Raw genomic sequence first — 18,762 nt, 5'->3', positions numbered from 1 at the left:
TATCAAGATCCTGCCTCACAAATAAAGAAATAAATGTGTATCGTATCCTGTACTTACTATAGTGCTCCGATTCTTTGCCCATTTCACAGATAGGGATTCAGAGGCCCAGCAAGCTGAGTTTTTTTTTTTCCCCCAGCATCTCTGTTGAAGTCTCCTCACAACACACAAATCCACACGTTAAGTTCACTTGCTCCAGACACTGGCCTTTTGCTACCCATATGCTTCCCACCCTCCCCCTGCACTCCCCAAAGGTTGTCAGCCCTTGGAAATGGAGTAAGAAGAAGAAACCCCCTACCACCGGGTGCCTGGGCACAGCAAGCACCAGCCTCCTGGCTCCTGGCCACTGAGAGTCACCTTCTGGTAACCTCAACCCAGGGACCAGAGTGATGGTGATCAGCTCCGCACACTGGATTCTGCCCAGGCAGCTTCCCTTATAACCTGCCTGGGACTGCACTAAATTTTATACATGCCTCTTCCATATGAAGGGCACAATGCTGGACTCCTGGAATTCTCTGGGAGGGCTGACCTTTGTACTCTAGACTACTGTGTCTGGAACACTTCCCTTCCTGCCTGTGTAAGCACATGTATACACACACACACACACACACACACACACACACACACACACACACACACACGAGAGTTTTCTCTCCTACTACCCCACAAAAAGTAAACAGCCATGTATTGCAGACTTAGAACCTCACTGTCCAATGCCTGCATTCCTCACCCAATGCTCCTTTCATCTTTCCCAGCAGGGTCAGGGACATGGCTACATGATACAGCCTGGCACACACACACACACAAAATGGTTTTTCCCTGTACTCTCTACATCTGACCCCTCCATCCGGTGCTCCTTGCTTCTGACCCGATTCCTTGCCCATATCTCCTTATGCCCATCCGTTTTCCCAATACTCCCTAGATCTGTCTCCCTACAACTTGCTCCTCACTCGGTGCTCCCGATATGTGACTCCATGCCCCATGCTCCCTGAATCCATATCTTTGTCAAGGGCTCCCTGTATCTGACCCCTTGTTAATGTTCCCTGCATCTATCTGCCTGTCCCTCTGCCACAGTGTCAAATTACCCAGGTGCCTGTCACGGTATTTGCCTCTATGTGCCCCCTGTGGGCAGTAATGGAGCATGTCTTTCTCTGTCTTGGAGGCCAGCCCAGGGCCTTAGCCTACAGTATACCCTCAGTAAACATTGGTTAACTGAATGAATATACAAATGAAGTGATCACAGCTCACCCTAGCCCAAGAGAGATGCAGAGCTTCAGGGGCCTGGAAGTGACTCCTGCTGGCCAAGACTGGAGCCACCACACTTCAGGGATATTCAGCATCATGTTTCTACTGAGAACTCTAAGGTAAGGTTCAGGGAAGAAGCCACACAGCCTGGTACGGGCAGAGATAGAATTCTGGCCGGTTTTCTGGCTCTTTAGCAATCCTCAGAGAGGCCCCAGGCAGTTCGGTCTCTGGTACTTACAATTCTAGTCCCCAGATAAAAAGAGCATTGCCCCAGACTCGCCAAGCCCCAGCTGCCACACGTCTGGTAGAGAACCAAGGACTGCCAGGAAGCTCTGGGAGATCAGCAACACAGGGGTGCGTTTGTAAGTATTCAGTGCTCAGACCAGCCAGAACAGGGTTTGCATCTCAGACGCACCCATGTGTGACATGGGACAAGAGACTTCACCTCCTCATTAGCATGTGGAAAACATGAATCTAATCGTCCTTGAGAAGAGGACCAAACACAGTCAGGCACGTCTTTCGTGGGACCTGGGGTGGGGAGTATGGTAGGTACACAACAATTGTGGTGATGTAGAGAAGGCACAGACATGGTAGTCTAGGGTACAAAGGTCTGCCCTTCCGGGGGATTCCTGGAGTCCAGAGCACATCTATTATCATAAGCCCACTTCTCTCACCCTCTCTCCACCAAGGCCTTCCCTGCTACTCCTCCCGTCCCGGCCCTGCTGTGTGTTGGTGACCTTTAGTTAGGTTGATAAGGCAAATCCTGCCCATGGCTCGAAGGACCACAACACCCAGATAGCCATGTTTGCTTGGCTGCCTTGGGTGCCCCTGCCTGCAGGGCATGGCAGGGAGGGATCCTTGACACAGATGGGAAGCAGGACTCGGGCAGTCCTCCTCCCCCAGCCTCTGGGCATCCCAAGCTTCTGGTACCTTCCCCTCAGCCCTGGACAGCTCCATCAATCATCCCAGCTGATAGATGTGACAGACAGATATGCTATCCAGTGCTCTAACTTCCTCTGGAACTCTGTCACTTGGGACCGTGCAAAAACCAGCCCTGCGATGTCCTGGCTGTCAGCTCATTTCTGTGAGCCTCAGTGCCCACCTCTGTCAAATAGGCATGTGCCTCCAAGGGCCCTGCAGTGTCAGGGCCCAGCACCGACAGGAAAGTACAGGGGTCCCCCAGTTCCTGACACAGTTAACCCCCCAAACCAGCCCTTGGTTGCTTCTTGCCCGCTGGGAGGGGACAAGTCATAGCTACCTCCTCTCCCTGCCCTGGAGGAAGCCCCGACCAGAGGCCCCAGTGTTTACAGGCCTCTCTGGGCAGGAGATGGGTTACGTAAGGCCAGATGTTTGTGAAACTGGCCTGGGCCCAGGTCTGAGACACACTCTGTAATCCAGAGCCCCTTGAGGCCCTCCTCCTTCATCCCTCCCACCACCTGGCTCCCTGGCCCAGGCCAGCAGTTGCTGATTGGAGATTACCCAAAAGTCCTTCATCCTAAAAGCTTTCAGGATCAGTGCCCTGCAGGAGAGGCAGAAAAGCCCACCTTCCAGAGCCTGACAGAGCTTTGTAGCATCCTCTCCTTCCATGGGGTTCCCCCACCCCTCCCTTTCAGCCCCCATTCTTTCTTGGCTAGCCCCAGTCTCCTCCCCACTTCCCTTCTCTATCCACCCTCTCCCCTCCAATCCCTCAGGAGCCAGCCTACCCTTTGCCACCTGAGGACCCCCAGAGACAGCAGGTATGGATTGAACAGCGCGGGCCGGTCCCCGGGCATCCGCCATGATGTCACCAGTCGGCCCTTGAGTGGGCTCCCAGCCTTGCCCTCTGCTGGCCTCTTGTCTGCCTGTCAAACAGGGTCCAGTGTTGGCTGTAGGTCCCTTTGGTGGGATGGGGCATCCCTGGCCACAGCCTCCCCTGACCATTCTGCTACTGCAAAGGCCCGGAGCTCCCACCTACCTCCCCCATCAGAGCTACAAAGGAAAAAACAAAAACAAAAACAAAACAAAACAAAACTGGTTGTCTTGCTCACACTACATAGTGTTTGAGCAACACGGTCTCTAGGACTCCACACATCCTTGGAATTTGTGTCCAAAAGCCTAGGTCAAACTACCAAGGAGAGGGGTACAGGTCACAGACATTTAGCTCACACGGTGCACGTCCATCATCTTGCATCTGGTTCTAACATTAATAACCAAGAAGTTTGGGCCAAGTGTGGTAGTGCACACTTGTAATCCCAGCGCTTCAGAGGTGGAGCCAGGAGGATCAGAGCTCGAGACTAGTTTCAGCAACATAGCAAGTTCGAGGCCAGCCTGGTCCACAGAGTGAGTTCCAGGACAGCTAGGGCTACACAGAGAAACTGTCTTGAAAAATCTGAAAGCTATGGAGATTCTACGTCCACTGTACGCTCAGCAGCAACCACTTGGGGACATGGGGGTCACACATGTGACCCCCAACTCCTGTTCTTAGCACCTTTTTACCTGCCTGGATCTTGGGGCATTAACATGAAAGGAATGAGTCACAGACTTAATACAGATGCCTATCGCATAGCCCTAGAGCTTCCATTTTGAAGTCATCTTTGTTGGGGCAACTGAGTCACCAGCAAAGCGGAGGGACCGGCCCAAAGCCACACTGCAGGTTGGGGCGGGGGGGGGGGGGGGGGGGCAGAACTTCCCTGTCCTCTGGCTGGAATCTACAAGTCTCTAGAAGCGGAGTTTGAAACATCAGAGCACAGTACCTGAGAGCATTTAGGAAAGGAGTGCTCCCCATGATCACACCCCATCACAGCCCACAGCCCTGACCACCACATGACACCACTCTGGCTCACCTCAACTCATCCCACCACACAGAAGGTGTTCGCTAAGTGTTCTGAGTAGGAATGAGTGAGTGAGTGAATGAATGAGGTATTAACATTTCTGTTCAGTAGAGGTGGCCTGGTGTGTGTGTGTGTGTGTGTGTGTGTGTGTGTGTGTGTGTGTGTGTGTGTGGCAGTGGGGAGAGGCTTTCCATATTGCTAATTTCCTCTTTGCTCACAAAGGCCAGGCCCCAGGAAGCATGAAGAAATCAGCCCCAAAGAGGAAGAGTGAGTTGTCAGCCCCCGCCCCCCCCGTTAGTGATGGGAGTCCTCTGTCCCCTCCCCATTTCACAGAAGGGGAGACTGGCCACCCAGCAGGTAGAGGCACATAGAGAGGACAGAACCAGGAAGCAACTTGGACAGAGGCGGGGATGGGGAGTAGAGGGAGCCCTGTTGTGGAATGTTAGTTTAGCTGGGCAAAGATGTGTTACATTTGTTTATGCTGCATTTGTTTAATTATGTAAAGATGTGTTACATTTGTTTATGCTGCAGAACATTACTTGAACTGTGTAAAGGTGTGTTACTTTTGTTTATGCTGCATTTGTTTAATGATGTAAGGATGTATGTGTGTGATTATGTAAAGATGGGTTGCATTTGCTTCAGCTGACCTGCCTAAGGCACCTGATTGGTCTAATAAAGAGCTGAATGGCCAATAGCTAGGCAGGAGAGGGATAAATGAGGCTGGTGGGCAGAGAGGATAAATAGGAGGAGAAATCTGGGCTCGAGAGAGGGAAGAACAAGAGAAGAAGGAGGAGAGAATGAGGGACACGCCCATCTGGGCCAGAAGCCAGCCAGAAGCAGTGAAAGTAAGACACACAGAAGGAAGACGGGTAATAAGCCCAGAGGCAAAAGGTAGATAAAGAGAAACAGGTTAATTTGAAAGAGCTAGGCAGAAATGTGCTAGGCCGAGTATTCAAAACTAATAACAAGTCCCTGTGTCATGATTTGGGAGCTGGTTGGTGACCCTAAAAGAAAAAGCCCGGTACAGAGCCCCAGCTAGGCGACCAGAGTCCTGGGTTCTATTTGGGTCCAGCCACACACTGGCTGTTTCCTGGTCTGCACAAATGGGTTGGACAGAATACGCCTCTCCCCAGCTATGACCAGTGGCCGGGCCAGACTCAGGTGGCCCGTCACCTCTGGCTTTTCAGGAGGCAGTCCAGAGGACCGTGGGGAAGAGAAAAGCGTAACCAGAGTCTCCTGGCTTGTGCTGCCTGCCTGCTGTCTGCCTCTGCCTCCGCCTCTGCCTCCGCCTCCGCCTCTGCCCTCCAGAGGTTTCTGGTGAGAAAGGTCTGTTTGCAAGTTACAGAGAGGTGCGGCAACAGCCAGGCCCCAGGCAGCCCCCTGTGCCACCCCTGGCATATCGCTCCAGTCTCCAGGACCCTGGAGAGCCTCCACGGCCTTCGGGGCTGCAGCCGCACCTCCTTTGACCCACTTTACTACTCTTGACCCCAGCTCCAGGAAGCATGGCCCAGCCCCACCCAGGAAGCCTGGCCCAGCCCTCTAGACCCAAAAGAACATTGCCCTCAGGAACTATTGGGGCCAAGTTGCCATTTGCTCAGGGAAAGACGGTGTGCCAGTAAGTCAGAAGCAGAACTCTGACCCCAGGACTATCCCCACCGAGGTTCCCATGCGATGGGTGGTTCTGCTCACCACCTCCTCCTACGTTTCTCTTCTCAAAGCCCCATCGCAGAGCCAGCCTGGGTCTGGATGGCTCCAGAGCTCTTTGGAGGAGCTCATCCCACCTCCAGCCTGATTTCCTTTCCTTTCCCCTCCCCATGTGCCCAAGCCTAGGACCCAACTACCGAGTCAGCCTGCTTCTGGTCATCCAGTGACTCTTCGACTCTGCTCGGTTCTGACGCCTCAGGCTCCTCTGCCTGGAACTGAAGATAAGAAAGAATACAGCTTAGCCTAGCTCATCCCGCATGATTCACCCATCCATCCACCTTCTAAATTCTCCGGTTATTTTCTGTGCATCCAACATCACTGGATCCATGTTGCCAGCCCAACCAGCCCACATCTACCCTATACTGTCCTCATGTCACCCACTGCACATCACCACCCGTCACCCAGTCTACTCCCACCCTTCATTTAGTCATTATCTAGCCATCCATCTACCATCATGCATCCTCCTATCCATTCGCCCATCTCTCTATCCTTCCGGCGGTCACTCACCATCGATGGAACATGTATTCATCCATGTTATATCCATCCATCATCTTCCACTTAATGTTTACCCACCCAACCATATACTCAAACATCACCGAATAACCACCACTATCCATCACCAGCACACCCACCCATCCACCAAACCCCATCCCCGTCTACCTAACACCCACCATCATTCATTCAGCCATCTTTCCCTCATTGCCCACCCATCACCTAGCTACTGTCCCATCCAATTGCTCTCGGGGACAATGAAGCATTCGTGGATTCATGGATTTGCCATCCACTGAGTAGAACACCTCCTCTCTATCAGGCCTTGGGCTGAGAGACAGAGGTACAGAGATAAAGTGATCACAGCCCCTCCCCCTGTGGAGCTCATGTTTGCTTGTTTTACGATGCTAGAGGTTGAACCCAGGGCTTTGGGCATGCTATGCAGGTGCTCTACCACTGAGCCACATCCCTAGTCAGTGCCCATGATTCTAAGGGGAAGTGAATATCCGACGTGACTGATGGATGGAAGCCAAACTGTGAGGCCCAGAAGGGGACCGTCAGCAGCCCTGGGGTGGGGTCAGTATTGGAGGACAGAACATTAATGACCAGACATTTGGTAGGTGACAAGGGAGATGGAGTCATCCTCAGCAACAGGAACAGTATGTGCAAGAACATACGCAGAGTCCTCCATCCAGCTCCGCACAGTGAGAGGAAAGTATGGGGAGGAAGAAGAGGAAGGAGCCTTGAATGATATGGCAAGGACCTTCACTAGAGAAGTACCCGGAGGCCCACAGGACCTGTGAGCTCTCTGCTCTGTCATCCGTGAGATGTCCTTCATGCTGGATTGACACATGCATGACACACGGTGTTTCTATAGAGCTGCAGCCAGAGTGCGGCCACCCCTGTCCCCCATCAACGCTCTGGGCTTGGAGACATCACCGAGTACAGCCCTGGATCCATCCTGGCTACTACACTTACCCAGTGAGCACTTTGCAGTCTTCTCCCTGCCTGAGCTACTGAAGTGGCCAGAGGTTCTTCATCCCTCTGGTCATCCTTCCATCCCTCCATCCCCCCTAGTCTCCAAGGGATCCTGAGCCTCAAGTAGAGGAACCCCAATCTTTCTGACCTCCCACCTCCCTTGTGACAAGTCAGACTGCAGCAAGCCAGCGGCCACTGGAGGACAGCATTGCATCCCCACCCCGACCCCTCTGCTGAGCATCGGGCAATCGCCCTGCCTCCCCATAGCCTGATGGCAATTTAAGGGTAGGGCCATGTCATCTGACCCTGCATCCCTGGTGTCCTGGTGCTGAATTTGATAGTTAACTGAGAACAGCCACAGGGTGCTGGGGGAGAGGGACTCACAGTGCACTAAGCACAGGCTTGGGTACTTTAATAGCATTTATCAAAACTCCCACAGGTATGGTCCCTGAGTACGGGTCTTAGGTTCATCATCTATAACCTGGGGACAGCAGCAGCTGCCTCTTCACCGTGCATGGCACATGTGGCCTAGCACACTGCCTGTGACCTGGTGACACCACTGCCAGATGCTGTCAGGGGGCGGGGTGCACATAACTTGGAACAGTGGCCTTTGCTGGACACCGACTTACCGCCAGGTCTGGTGGGCTGTGGCTCCCTAGGTGACCTGTCTGCTCCAGAGCAGCCAGAGTTGATGTTTCTGGTTCACTTGTCACTTTGGTTGTTGGCCACTGGGTGGAGGTACAGACAGGGCTGGGTAGCTGTGCTGGGCTCTCGGACTGCTGCCCAAGGCTGTGCCCATTGGCTTGGGTGGCCTTGGCCCATCCTTCAGGCTGGGTCTGCGGCTCTGTCTTCAGGGTGTCCTCTGTTCCCGGGGAGCCCAGCTCTGGTCCTGAAGCCCTGGCTGGGTCATGCCAGTGCCCAGCTGGGTCCTTTTGGGGCAGCCGAGCCTGCAGGAGCTCCAGCAGGCCTTCCCAGTCCAGCCTTGGGAGCCGGGCCCAGGCCCCATCCTCAGGTGCCCGGAGAAGGCCCAGCAGGTCCCTCCAGTCGAGGTCGGGTGGCTTCTCAGGACTATACTGATGTGGGGATGCTCCCTCAGCCCTCCAGCCCATACCAGTGGTGCCCTCAGGCTGCCGGGCACACGAGCATTCTGCTGGGCCTGCCCAGGAGTTGTCTGGGGGGGTTGTAGGCTGGTGAGGCCTGGACAACTCCTGAAGGCCCCTTGGGGGGCCCCCCTGTAGCCCATTACTGGGAGGCTGCTCCCAGGCCTCTGACTGTCCCCACCTTTCCCTGTGCTCCTGGGGAGGGCCCCTCCATATCCCCTCCAGGCTGGGACTCCCAAGTTCTGGCCAGCCCCCCAGTCCTGGACCCTCCTCCTGGCTTCCCCAGTTCTTCTCTGGGTGTCTGCTAGGACCCTGGGGCCCTGACAGCTCCTCCTGACTCGGCCACCCTCCCGGAGGCTGCCTCAGGCCAGTGCAGTCACTCTCTAGCTGTGTCTCTATCTGAGCCTTCCTCTCGGGGGGCCGGGCTGATGTCTTGGCAGGTGCTGAGGGCCTCTGGGGCCGCCGGTCTCCCTCAGGCCGCTTCTCGGGACTCTTAGGATGCGGGGGTTCTGTTCGGCTCCGCCGGGCTGGCTCTGCCTGTTTGGCAGAGGGCTTGGTCACCTGTGGATGACGTGAAGGGGTGGGTGAGGCTCCGGACTGCACTGGGTAGCGGCTGTCTGCTTTAGCCAAGCCCCAGAAGGAGGGAGGCTAGGAGGTGAGGCTGTGTCTTCCTAGAAGCCTAGGCCAAAGCAGGTGGAGAGCCGCGGCTCTCTCTACGGTGCATGCTTCTCTCTTCTCACCCAGTTTTCTCGGTTCCAGAAAGAGATCTGCAGAGAGCTGCTTACTTTCCGGGCTCCCCTCCCTAAGATAGTCTTTCCAGCCTTAGCTATCAGGTGCCCGAATTTCCACCATGGCTAACTGTGCCATTGGGGTGTGCCTGGTCCTCTAAGTTTCATTTGAGATCCAATCCCTATGCTGGACGAGGCGGCCCCCGATGCACCCGGGCTCCCTGAGATCTCAAGATAGCAGATGCCTCCATGGGAACAGCTCCGAGGGGCTGTCTTCAAAGGATCTGTATGGAGTCCTTCACATCTTGGCAAGAGCCTCTGGCCCTTGGAGAGAGTGCAGTATGATCCCACGCTGGGGCCCTGCCCTTCTCACAGAGGACCTCCCTGCCCAGGACACCTGCCCGGAACCCAGGGTGTGGGGAGAGGCAGTGTCCACTCATGAGGGCTGGTGGCTAGCAGAGCTCACCTGCCTGCTGGGGGTGGGGCTGGACTGTCTTCGAAGTTGGCTCTGACCTTGGCTGGGCCGCTGTGACCGTCCCTCATCCCGAGCCTGGAAGGCCCCCGGTGCTTCCGACTTCCTAAGAGTAAATGTAGCTGTTCCAGAGGGCCTTTGGGACTCCGTTCCAGCACCCAGCATTCCCAGCCCACCCCAGAGAAGAGACTCATTGAAAGCCCAAAGAGAGGATGACCCTCTCAAGGCCTCAGTTTCCCCTTCTGGAAAATGGGGGCAGTTAGCACCATCTTATAAGGCCATGAAGACACAAGAGGGTGAAAGCAGCGGGGTGGGGAGGAGGCAGCTCTTGGCCATGGCTCCCTCCCTCCTCCTTCAGCACTTCCTATTACCCACCAGCCACCCCTGACAAGGGTTAGACTGGGCCTTGTGGGAACTCAGATTTATTGAGCATCTATTGTGTACCAGGCACTGAGCAGAAAATAATCACAATGTTTAAGAAAATATTTATTGAGCACTTCCTCTGTTCTGGAGGCCAAGCGTTCGTGTGCCAAGTCCCACTTAACCTTGCACAGCCTGCTCCGGGGACAAGAGAGGGGAACGTTAGGTGCCTCGCTTTCCATTCTTTCTGCCCTTTCCCCATCCACATGCAAAGTGAGGACTCCTCAAGCCAGCTGCCTTCCGTGTTCCTCTCAGAGCTCACAGAACTCCAGCACTCAGCTTCGAAAACCCTTCTAGCCATTGGTGAAAGAGCGCCTAGCCAGGTGGCCACAAAGAGACATTCTCTCCAACTCAACAATCCAGAAAGGTCACCAGCAAATGTCACCATAGCCAACAGAGATCACCTTCAGCCTGTGCCAAAATCCCCGGCTTGTGTGGGTTCACAATGAGTGGCCAGGGCCCGGCGGCAGTGGTGGCGCACGCCTTTAATCCCAGCACTCAGGAGGCAGAGCCAGGTGGATCTCTGTGAGTTCGAGGCCAGCCTGGGCTACCAAGTGAGTTCCAGGAAAGGCACCAAAGCTACACAGAGAAACCCTGTCTCGGAAAAAAAAAAAAAAAAAAAAAAAAGTGGTCGTGCTTATATTCAGCATGGTATCACCATTATAAAGCTAACAGTCTCTGGGGGCAGTGTGTGTCCTCTCTCCTAGTAAAGGACAAAAGACTCGGCCTCCATGAACAGATACCTCCTGTGGGGTCTGACTACTGGACTTCATCTAAACTGGTCATGGTATGTGAGAGACCATAGGGTCCATCCCCAGCACAGCAAAAATAAGTAAAATACATGAGTCAGTGGGGCCATGGCTGGTAGCTGAGCAGAACCAGGAAGGAGAAACCTTTTCAGCCAGCCCAGGGTGAGTCCCCAAAGGATACCGAGGGGGACTGTGCAGGTGTCTGTGGGGACTGTCTCTAAAGTCTGCCCACAGCTGAAGAACCATGAAGAACACTGTAGAGGTCTGCAGAAGGAATGGAGCGTGGGTGGTGATGACGCCGGCGATCCTAGCACTCAGGAGGTGGGGCAGGGAGGCCAGGGGTTCAAGGGCATCACTGACTACATGGAGAGCTGGAGACCAGCCTGGGCTACATGAGACCCTGTCTCAGACCAACGGAAAATGTGGCATCAGGCTTTGCTGTTGTCCTGTGGCCTCTACTGATGTCCTTAGAATTAGATCTGGAAGCTGTTGGAGTCCTTAGCTGTCCTAAGGTCCCTGGATTCTAAGCTTGAGGGCTCCCTGGATGAGGCTCCGTTTTTCCCCCTGAGACAGGGTTTCTTTGTGTAGCCTTGGCTGTCCTGAAACTTGCTCTGTAGACCAGGCTGGCCTTGAACTCAGAGATCTGCCTGCCTCTGCTTCCCAAGTGTTGGGATTAAAGGTGTGCACCACACCCAGGCGAGGCTCCATTTAAAATCAAATTTGAGGCCTTTGAACAAGTTTCCCCCAGAACTGAGGTCTAGGGGCTTCAATGAAAGTCCCAAAATTCAAAGTCCCAAACATGATGGGGACCTAGTAGGGAAGCACAAATGTTTGGTCTCTTTCAAACATGCAGTCTCCATACAAATTCCAGCCTCCTCAATGGTCATTCCTTCCAATACATCTTCCCCTATTCCTCATAAGCTTTGAAAGACAGGACTGAAGAACTCTAGAAGATTCTGAGCCCCACGCCATGGGAACCCAGCTCTTCTGCAACAGGACCCACCCAGAGTCACCTGTCCCCAAGGGTTGATGTGGCTGCACCGTGGATGACCAAGGAAATAAATTTCCTCTGGATACTTGGATGAGTGTAGGGTCTCCAAATGGTGTCAAAGAGCCAACAGAACAGAATGGCACACACCTTTAATCCCAGCACTGGGAGACAAAGGCAAGTGGATCTCTCTATGAGTTCCAGGCTAGCCTGGTCTACATAGCAAGTTCCAAGCCAACAAGGGCTATATAGTGAGACCCTGTTTAAAAACAAAACAAAACAAAGACACCATGTTTAGCAGATCCAAGGAAGACTGTTTCAAAATTCAGGCATTTAAGGGGATGGGGGTAGGGGAATGGCCAAAACACCAGACAAATGCCTAAGTCTTTGACATGATCCTTCTAGAAAAATGTCCCAGACTTAGAACAATGCTTGGGCAAAGTAGATGCTCAATAAATATCTGTCAGAGGAGTAAATGGGAGACAATGAAAATACAACCCTGCACACCCCCATCCCCCAGCCTCATAAATTCTGCCTCTTATGAAAATACATGCTGTCCTCAGAGGGCAGATGGTATTCCACCTGGAAAAGTACTAGATAGGGAAAATACTCCAAAGTTATAAAACTGAGATGGGAAGACAATATTCTAGGACAGTGAACAGAATTAACTGTGCAAGCCCAGTGTGGTGCCGTACGCCTATAATCCCCGCACTCAGGAACCTGGGGCAGGACCTAGAGTCCAAGGCCAGCCTGGGCTACATAGCAAAACCCTATTTCAAAAGTGAGTAACTACGAGAGAGAATATTTATGTGTAGACTTATTTGTGAACTCTATTGCAGAGCCAGCATGGCGTACTCCTGTACACCTAGCACTTGGGAGAGGGAGGCAGGAAGATCAGGAATTCAAGGTCATCCTCGGCTACCCAGTGACTTCAGTTCCAACCTGGGCTGCAACGAGACCCTGTCTCAAACCCATTTCTCCCCTAAAAAATGGTTTTCCTTTTTGTAAAGACCAAAGAGAGAAATACACTAGTGTGGGGGTCAACAAAGGTTCTCGGATAGTGAACTGAACGGATACAGTTTACTGAAATGGTCATTTGAATAAGAAATAAGACTTCTCACTGGGCAGTGGCTCATGCCTTTAATCCCAGCAGGGAGGCAAAGGCAGGCGGATCTCTGTGATCCAGGCCAGCCTGGTCTACAGAGTGAGTACCAGGACAACCAGGGGTGTTACACAGAGAAATCTTGTCTCAAAAAACAAAAACAAAAAAAGATTTCTCATCCAAATTCAGATCTTATAGAAATGTTGCACTCAGGGGCCGTGAAGAGAAGAATCTTACAGTGCTGGAGGCAGGCAGTGGTGGCGCACACTTTTGATCCCAGCACTTAGGAGGCAGAGGCAGGCGGATCTGTGAGTTCGAGGCCAGCCTGGTCTACAGAGTAAGTTCCAGACAGTCAAGGCTATACAGAAACTCTGTCTTGAAAAACCAAAAGGAAAAGAGAGGGGGCAGGGTGCTGGAGATGCTCTAGAATGATGTCGCCATGAGGTCTGCTCCTCTCAGTCCGGCTCTAAAACCCATTAGATAATACAGGGAAAGTTTCCAGACTTCTAGGCACCCCCCACCTTTCTCTTGTCTATGGTAAGTGGAACTGCATCTCTAAATTAAATTCAGGGGCTGGCTCTGCTGAGGAGAGAAATCCCAGCCAGAGCAGGAGGGGGATGTTTGTCCTCCCATGTGTACTGACCTTTAGGACATTCACAGGACACTAGGATTTGGGACTCTGTGGCCACGTCCCAGGAAAATAATCCCTAACTTTTGAAAGTCTGCAACTCTGGGAGCTCTTGTGGAACGCTCTGGGATGAGGGCCGAGGATCTCCTTAGCAGGTGCACGTTTTGGGATCCATCCCCAGCACCCAGAGGAATAAAAACCAGGACATTTATCTACTTAGTGGCTCAAACCCAGGCCCTCTGCATGCTGCCTGCCAAGCACTCCACCACTGAACTGCACCCCAGCCACTGGCCACACGTGTAAAACAAGCATGTCTGTCTTCCTACAAAGCACGGGGGAAGAGTCATGGGTACTTTCTGTTTCCTCCCTCATGTGGGGAAGAAACAGTAAACCCGCTGCTCTGGAGCAAACCCTTCAGGAGTTCGGCCTCATTGGAATCAGTGTGCTTTAGTGTTCCCCATTTGACAGAGGAAGAAACCGAGGCCCAAGTAGATTCAATTGCTTTAAGCAGGTATCACAGGATACTGGGTAGCTTTGACCCCAGATTTAAACTAAGCCTGCCAGACACCAGCTCTTTGTTTGTTTGTTTTTAACTACTTGGCTATCCACAGTGTTACTTCAACCTCAGGGGGGAAAAAAAATCCTAACGTACAGACAGACACAGTGGCTTGCCCGAGACTGCCCAGCCAGTGGGCAGCAGGGCTTGAACTCCTGCTTCTGGAACTTTCCAACTGCTCTCCTCCCCAGCCCACCTGGCTGCCCCTGCCCTGGCTCACCTGCGCTCTTGCCCGAAGAGGCGCTCCACCTCTGCCCGGCCAGGGCTGCGGGTCCGGCCCTCGTTGCTGCCCTGTGCCTGGGGCTCTGGCCCCCTCTGGGCCAGCCTCCGGGGTGGGGGCAGGTCGGCCAGCATGGTGTATTCCTCCCTCTCCAAGTTGTGTCTGGTTTCCCCTGGGGGTGCTGAGCCTCGAGAGCCTGAGCTACCCGGGGGAGGGGAGGGGGCCAGGAGACCTAGATCACCGGGTGGGTGGCGGGGAGGGGAGGAGGCTCTGGGTGCGTCCCGATGGCCGATGCATACTTGGGGGGCCAGCAGTGGGGAGCCGTGCAGAGAGTCAATGGAAGGGGCAAGGCTCTCCATACTGGTGCCAGGGGGATCCTGGAAAAAGAGGGAAGGCTCGGGCGCCTGGCGTGGTGGGGAGGAGAAGGAGGGAGCATCTCTGTGTCCGATACATACAGGAGTGGGGACGTGGGGAGGCTCATGCAGAGAGTCTGTGGAAGGGACAAGGCTCTCTGTGCTGGCCCTGGGGAGATCTTGGAAGAAGGAGGGCTCTGGGAACTGGCGCGGTGGGGAAGAGGCCCGGGGGGCATCACGGTACCCGATGCACACTGGTGGGGGAAACTGTGGAGGATCATGCTGGGGGGACTCGTTCTCGGCATCTGATGTGTCTGGGAGGAAGGGGAAGGGGTCGAACTGGGTATGGCGAGGTGGTGAAGAAGCCCGGGGGGCATCACGGTGCCCAATACACACTGCAGGTGGCATGTAGGGGGGTTCGTGGTGGGGTGCTTCGCTCTCAGACGAGCGGGGATCCGGAAAGAAGGGGAAAGGGTCGTACTGAAAATAGCGAGGGGGTGAAGAGGCGCGAGGTGCATCCCTGTGCCCAATGCACACAGCACATGGTGGCTGGGCGGGCTCTGAAGAGGTCTGGGGAGCCCCTCGTGGTGCTGGGTGCGGAGGCGATGAAGTCCGAGAGGCGCTGGGGTGGCCTGGGTTATGACAGGTGGAGGAGGAGGTGGCCGGGGATGGCGAATAGTGCTGGGGAGGGTCGTGATGGGCTAGTTTGGTAGGAGCTGAGGTCTGAGGCCGGTCCCCTTGGGTTGGCCGGAGAGAAATGGATGCCCAAGGCACCTGGTTCTGTTTGGTGCGAGATGGCGATGAGGTTCGAGGACCATCACTCTGGGTGGGTCGAAGGGGGAAGGAGGCCCAAGGGATATCTTTGTTGGTCCGGTGGGGAGAGGGGTTCCGGGAACTACTCCCCTGAGGGGCCCGGCGGGGAGATGATGGTCCTGGGTTGTCCTTTTGGGTGCAGCCTTGAGAGAAAACCCTGGGGTTGTCTCGTTGGAAGGAAGATGATGATGGTCCTGGGTTGTCTCGTTGGGTGCAGGCGCTTCGGAGATGTTCCCATCTGCTGCAGGAGGCTGTAGTCTTGACTCCTTGGGTGGAAGGGTTCCTGGGGGTGTTCGGCGGTATGCAAGAAGTCCTGGGGTTGTCCTTCTGGATGGTTCTGTTGGGAGAGGAGCTCCTTGGATTGTCCCTCTGGGCACAGGGAGTTCTGGGGTTGTCCCTTTGGGTGGTTCTGTTGGGAGAAGAGCTTCTAGGGTTGTCCCTCTGGGCACAGGGAGTCCTGGGATTGTCCCTCTGGGCACACGGAGTCCTGGGATTGTCCCTCTGGGCACACGGAGTCCTGGGGTTGTCCCTCTGGGCACAGGGGGTCCTGGGGTTGTCCCTCTGGGTGGTTCTGTTTGGAGAGGAACTCCTAGGATTGTCTCTCTGGGCACAGGGAGTCCTGGGATTGTCCCTCTGGGCACAGGGGGTCCTGGGGTTGTCCCTCTGGGTGGTTCTGTTTGGAGAGGAACTCCTAGGATTGTCTCTCTGGGCACAGGGAGTCCTGGGATTGTCCCTCTGGGCACAGGGGGTCCTGGGGTTGTCCCTCTGGGTGGTTCTGTTTGGAGAGGAACTTCTAGGATTGTCCCTCTGGGCACAGGGAGTTGTGAGATTTTCCCGCTGGGTGGTTCTGTTGAGAGAGGAGGCTTGGGCACAAGGAGACGATGCGACGTGGGGGCCATCTTGTGGTGTGGAGGTCTTGAGGCTCTCTTGATGAGCTCTGAGAGGAGAGGACAGTGGAGTGCTGCTTCTCTCGGTGGACACGGTTCTAGGAGTGACCCTCTGGGAAACTCTTGAAGGAGAGGATGTTCTGGGGGTGTTCCGCGGTGGGGCTAAGGTCCTGGGGGTGTCTCTTTGGGGGTTTCTAGGTAGAGAGGAAGCTTGGGAGGGTTCTTGTGCAGAAGAAGCCTCCTGGAAAACATCTCTTTGAGCAGAAGAGGCCTGGGTGGCGGTCCGAGGTCCACCCGGTGGTGTCCCGGAGGAAGCCTGGGTTTGCCCCGAGCGATGTCGCTCCAAGGAGAAGTAGCCGCTTTCTGCCCGCAGCTTCGCCCAGTGCTGGCCAGCACTCTCCCCACCGCTGCCAGAATCTGGAGGGAAACGAGGATGTTTAAGGTGGAGAGGGAGCCAGGGAGGACAGAAAAGCCCAGGGGCAGCCCCCAGCCTGCTTCTAATAGGTTTCAGTGTCTAGTCAAAGAGGTGCACCCTTCCCATTCAGGCTGAGACCAGGCTCAGGCACCCATCTGCTACCAGGCCAGGGATTCACAATGACTCGCGGAATGGGGCCAGAGCAAGAAGGTCGTGTCAAAGGAGATCAAGGGCGTAGAGAGCAGTGACCCCAGAGAGGCGGAAGCGGACCAGGGGCAGCTGTCTGATGATATTGACTCCTCTCCTCTGCTTCCTGGGTGGGATGTCCACAAATCATCCTCACTTCTAAGAAACCCCTCTTGTGGGTGCCAGGCCATAAGTGCCCGTGCCTACACCTGAGGACTCTTCCTACCCCTCCTGCCCCAGAGGCTCATGCCAGGTGCTGGGAATGTGCACGGAGAGGGCACCTATGTGTCTGTGAGGGCGGCAGACGCCCAGGTCTAGCACAGAGCAGAACGGGCACCTAACCAGGTTACTGCATGTGACAGTTAACATTGTCAACAGGATATACTCACCCAGGGGACAAACCTCTGGGCGTCTCTGTGAGGGCGTTGCTAGATTGGGGCAACTGAAGAAGAGAGAGGCCCGGCTGAAATATGGGCAGCATTATCCCATGTGCTGGGGTCCCAGAGTGGATTAAAAGGACAAAGCAAGCAAGGGCCAGCGAGATGGCTCAGCTGGTGAATGTGCTTGTGGCTAAGCCTGATGACGTGAGTTTGATCCCCAGGACCCACAGGGTGGAGAAAACTGACTACTCCGGGAGGTTCTCTTCTGATCTTCACACAAGCTCCTCGGCACACATGCCCACACACGTGCGTAAGCTCACGCCCACACACGAATAAATAAATGAACTTTTAAAAAGCGAGGACACACGGAGGCCAGGGAGCCTGCGCTGGGCACTGCTGTTCGTCTAGGTCGGTGATTCTCAACCTGTGGGTCTCGACCCCTGGAGGGTCGAGTGACCCTTTCACAGGGATTGCCTAAGATGATAGGAGAACACAGATATTGACATTACGATTCGGAACAGTTGCAGAATTACAGTTATGAAGTAGCCACAAAAAATAACAGCAAGATTGGGGATCACTTGCACGAGGAACTATATTAAAGGGTTGCAGCCTTAGGAAGGTTAAGAAACAATGCTGGGCCGGGCGGTGGTGGCGCACGCCTTTAATCCCAGCACTCGGGAGGCAGAGCCAGGCGGATCTCTGTGAGTTCGAGGCCAGCCTGGGCTACCAAGTGAATTCCAGGAGAGGCGCAAAGCTACACAGAGAAACCCTGTCTCGAAAAACCAAAAAAAAAAAAAAAAAAAAAAAGAAACAATGCTGGGCCAGGCGGTGGTGGCGCACGCCTTTAATCCCAGCACTCGGGAGGCAGAGCCAGGTGGATCTCTGTGAGTTCAAGGCCAGCCTGGTCTACAGAGCGAGATCCAGGACAGGCACCAAAACTACACAGAGAAACCCTGTCTCAAAAAAACCAAAAAAAGAAGGAAAGAAAGAAGGAAGGAATGAAGGAAGGAAGGAAGGAAGGAAGGAAAGCAAGCTAGCTAGCTGTAGGTACTTCCTGACTGCAGATCCATCGTGACCAGCCATCACACTTCCGCCACCAAGCCTCCCCTGCCATGTTGGATTGTATCCTCGGCCTTCCTTCCTGAAATTTCTTTTGTCAGGTATAAAGAAACTAACACTTTAGGCACCTCAAGGGCGTGCTGCTCTTAGAGACGAATGAGCTGCCCTCAACAGTGACCATGTCACGGCTCCTGACTGCCCTGAACTTGGGGTCAACCTCCACCCTTTTCAATCCCTTAACCATCAGCTATGTGTGCTCCCGTCCCTCCTCCTGCAGTAGCAAGCCATGGCTGCCTTCATGAGGACACTTCCTTCACATTCAACCCCTATCCCCTCCAATCTTGCTACACTGGTAGCTGGTGTCCCTGAAGTCTGAACTCTCAACACCGGAGTGGATCTGAGGCGCCTCAAGACGTCCTCTAAATCCACCTGCTCTGTCATCCCCAGCCCCCACCCAAGGTCACTGTCATTTTTGCTCAATCT

The 18,762-nt window shown here is 54.3% G+C and overlaps 1 protein-coding gene across 8 annotated transcripts in view; it reads right to left on the bottom strand.

Annotated features, from left to right (window-relative positions):
• Triobp (TRIO and F-actin binding protein) overlaps positions 1-18,762 on the bottom strand; it is a 66,093-nt gene that overhangs the window by 26,823 nt on the left and 20,508 nt on the right. For 6 of the 8 annotated variants that reach the window (XM_052748305.1, XM_052748306.1, XM_052748303.1 and 3 more), the window contains 5 exons: positions 14,187-16,656; positions 9,518-9,629; positions 7,853-8,884; positions 5,894-5,971; positions 2,946-3,083 (listed from right to left, as the gene is read on the bottom strand). In XM_052748305.1, coding sequence (XP_052604265.1) covers positions 2,946-3,083; positions 5,894-5,971; positions 7,853-8,884; positions 9,518-9,629; positions 14,187-16,656 — 3,830 coding nt within the window. The remainder of the gene's footprint in view (positions 1-2,945; positions 3,084-5,893; positions 5,972-7,852; positions 8,885-9,517; positions 9,630-14,186; positions 16,657-18,762) is intronic. The other 2 variants (XM_052748307.1, XM_052748308.1) reach the window with 1 other exon arrangement.

Source organism: Peromyscus californicus, unplaced genomic scaffold (assembly GCF_007827085.1).
Source record: "Peromyscus californicus insignis strain IS unplaced genomic scaffold, ASM782708v3 Scaffold_20__1_contigs__length_68692818, whole genome shotgun sequence".
Taxonomy (NCBI): Eukaryota; Metazoa; Chordata; class Mammalia; order Rodentia; family Cricetidae; genus Peromyscus; species Peromyscus californicus.
Note: the sequence above shows the minus strand (reverse complement) of the source record. Positions and strands in the feature narration are given on the sequence as shown.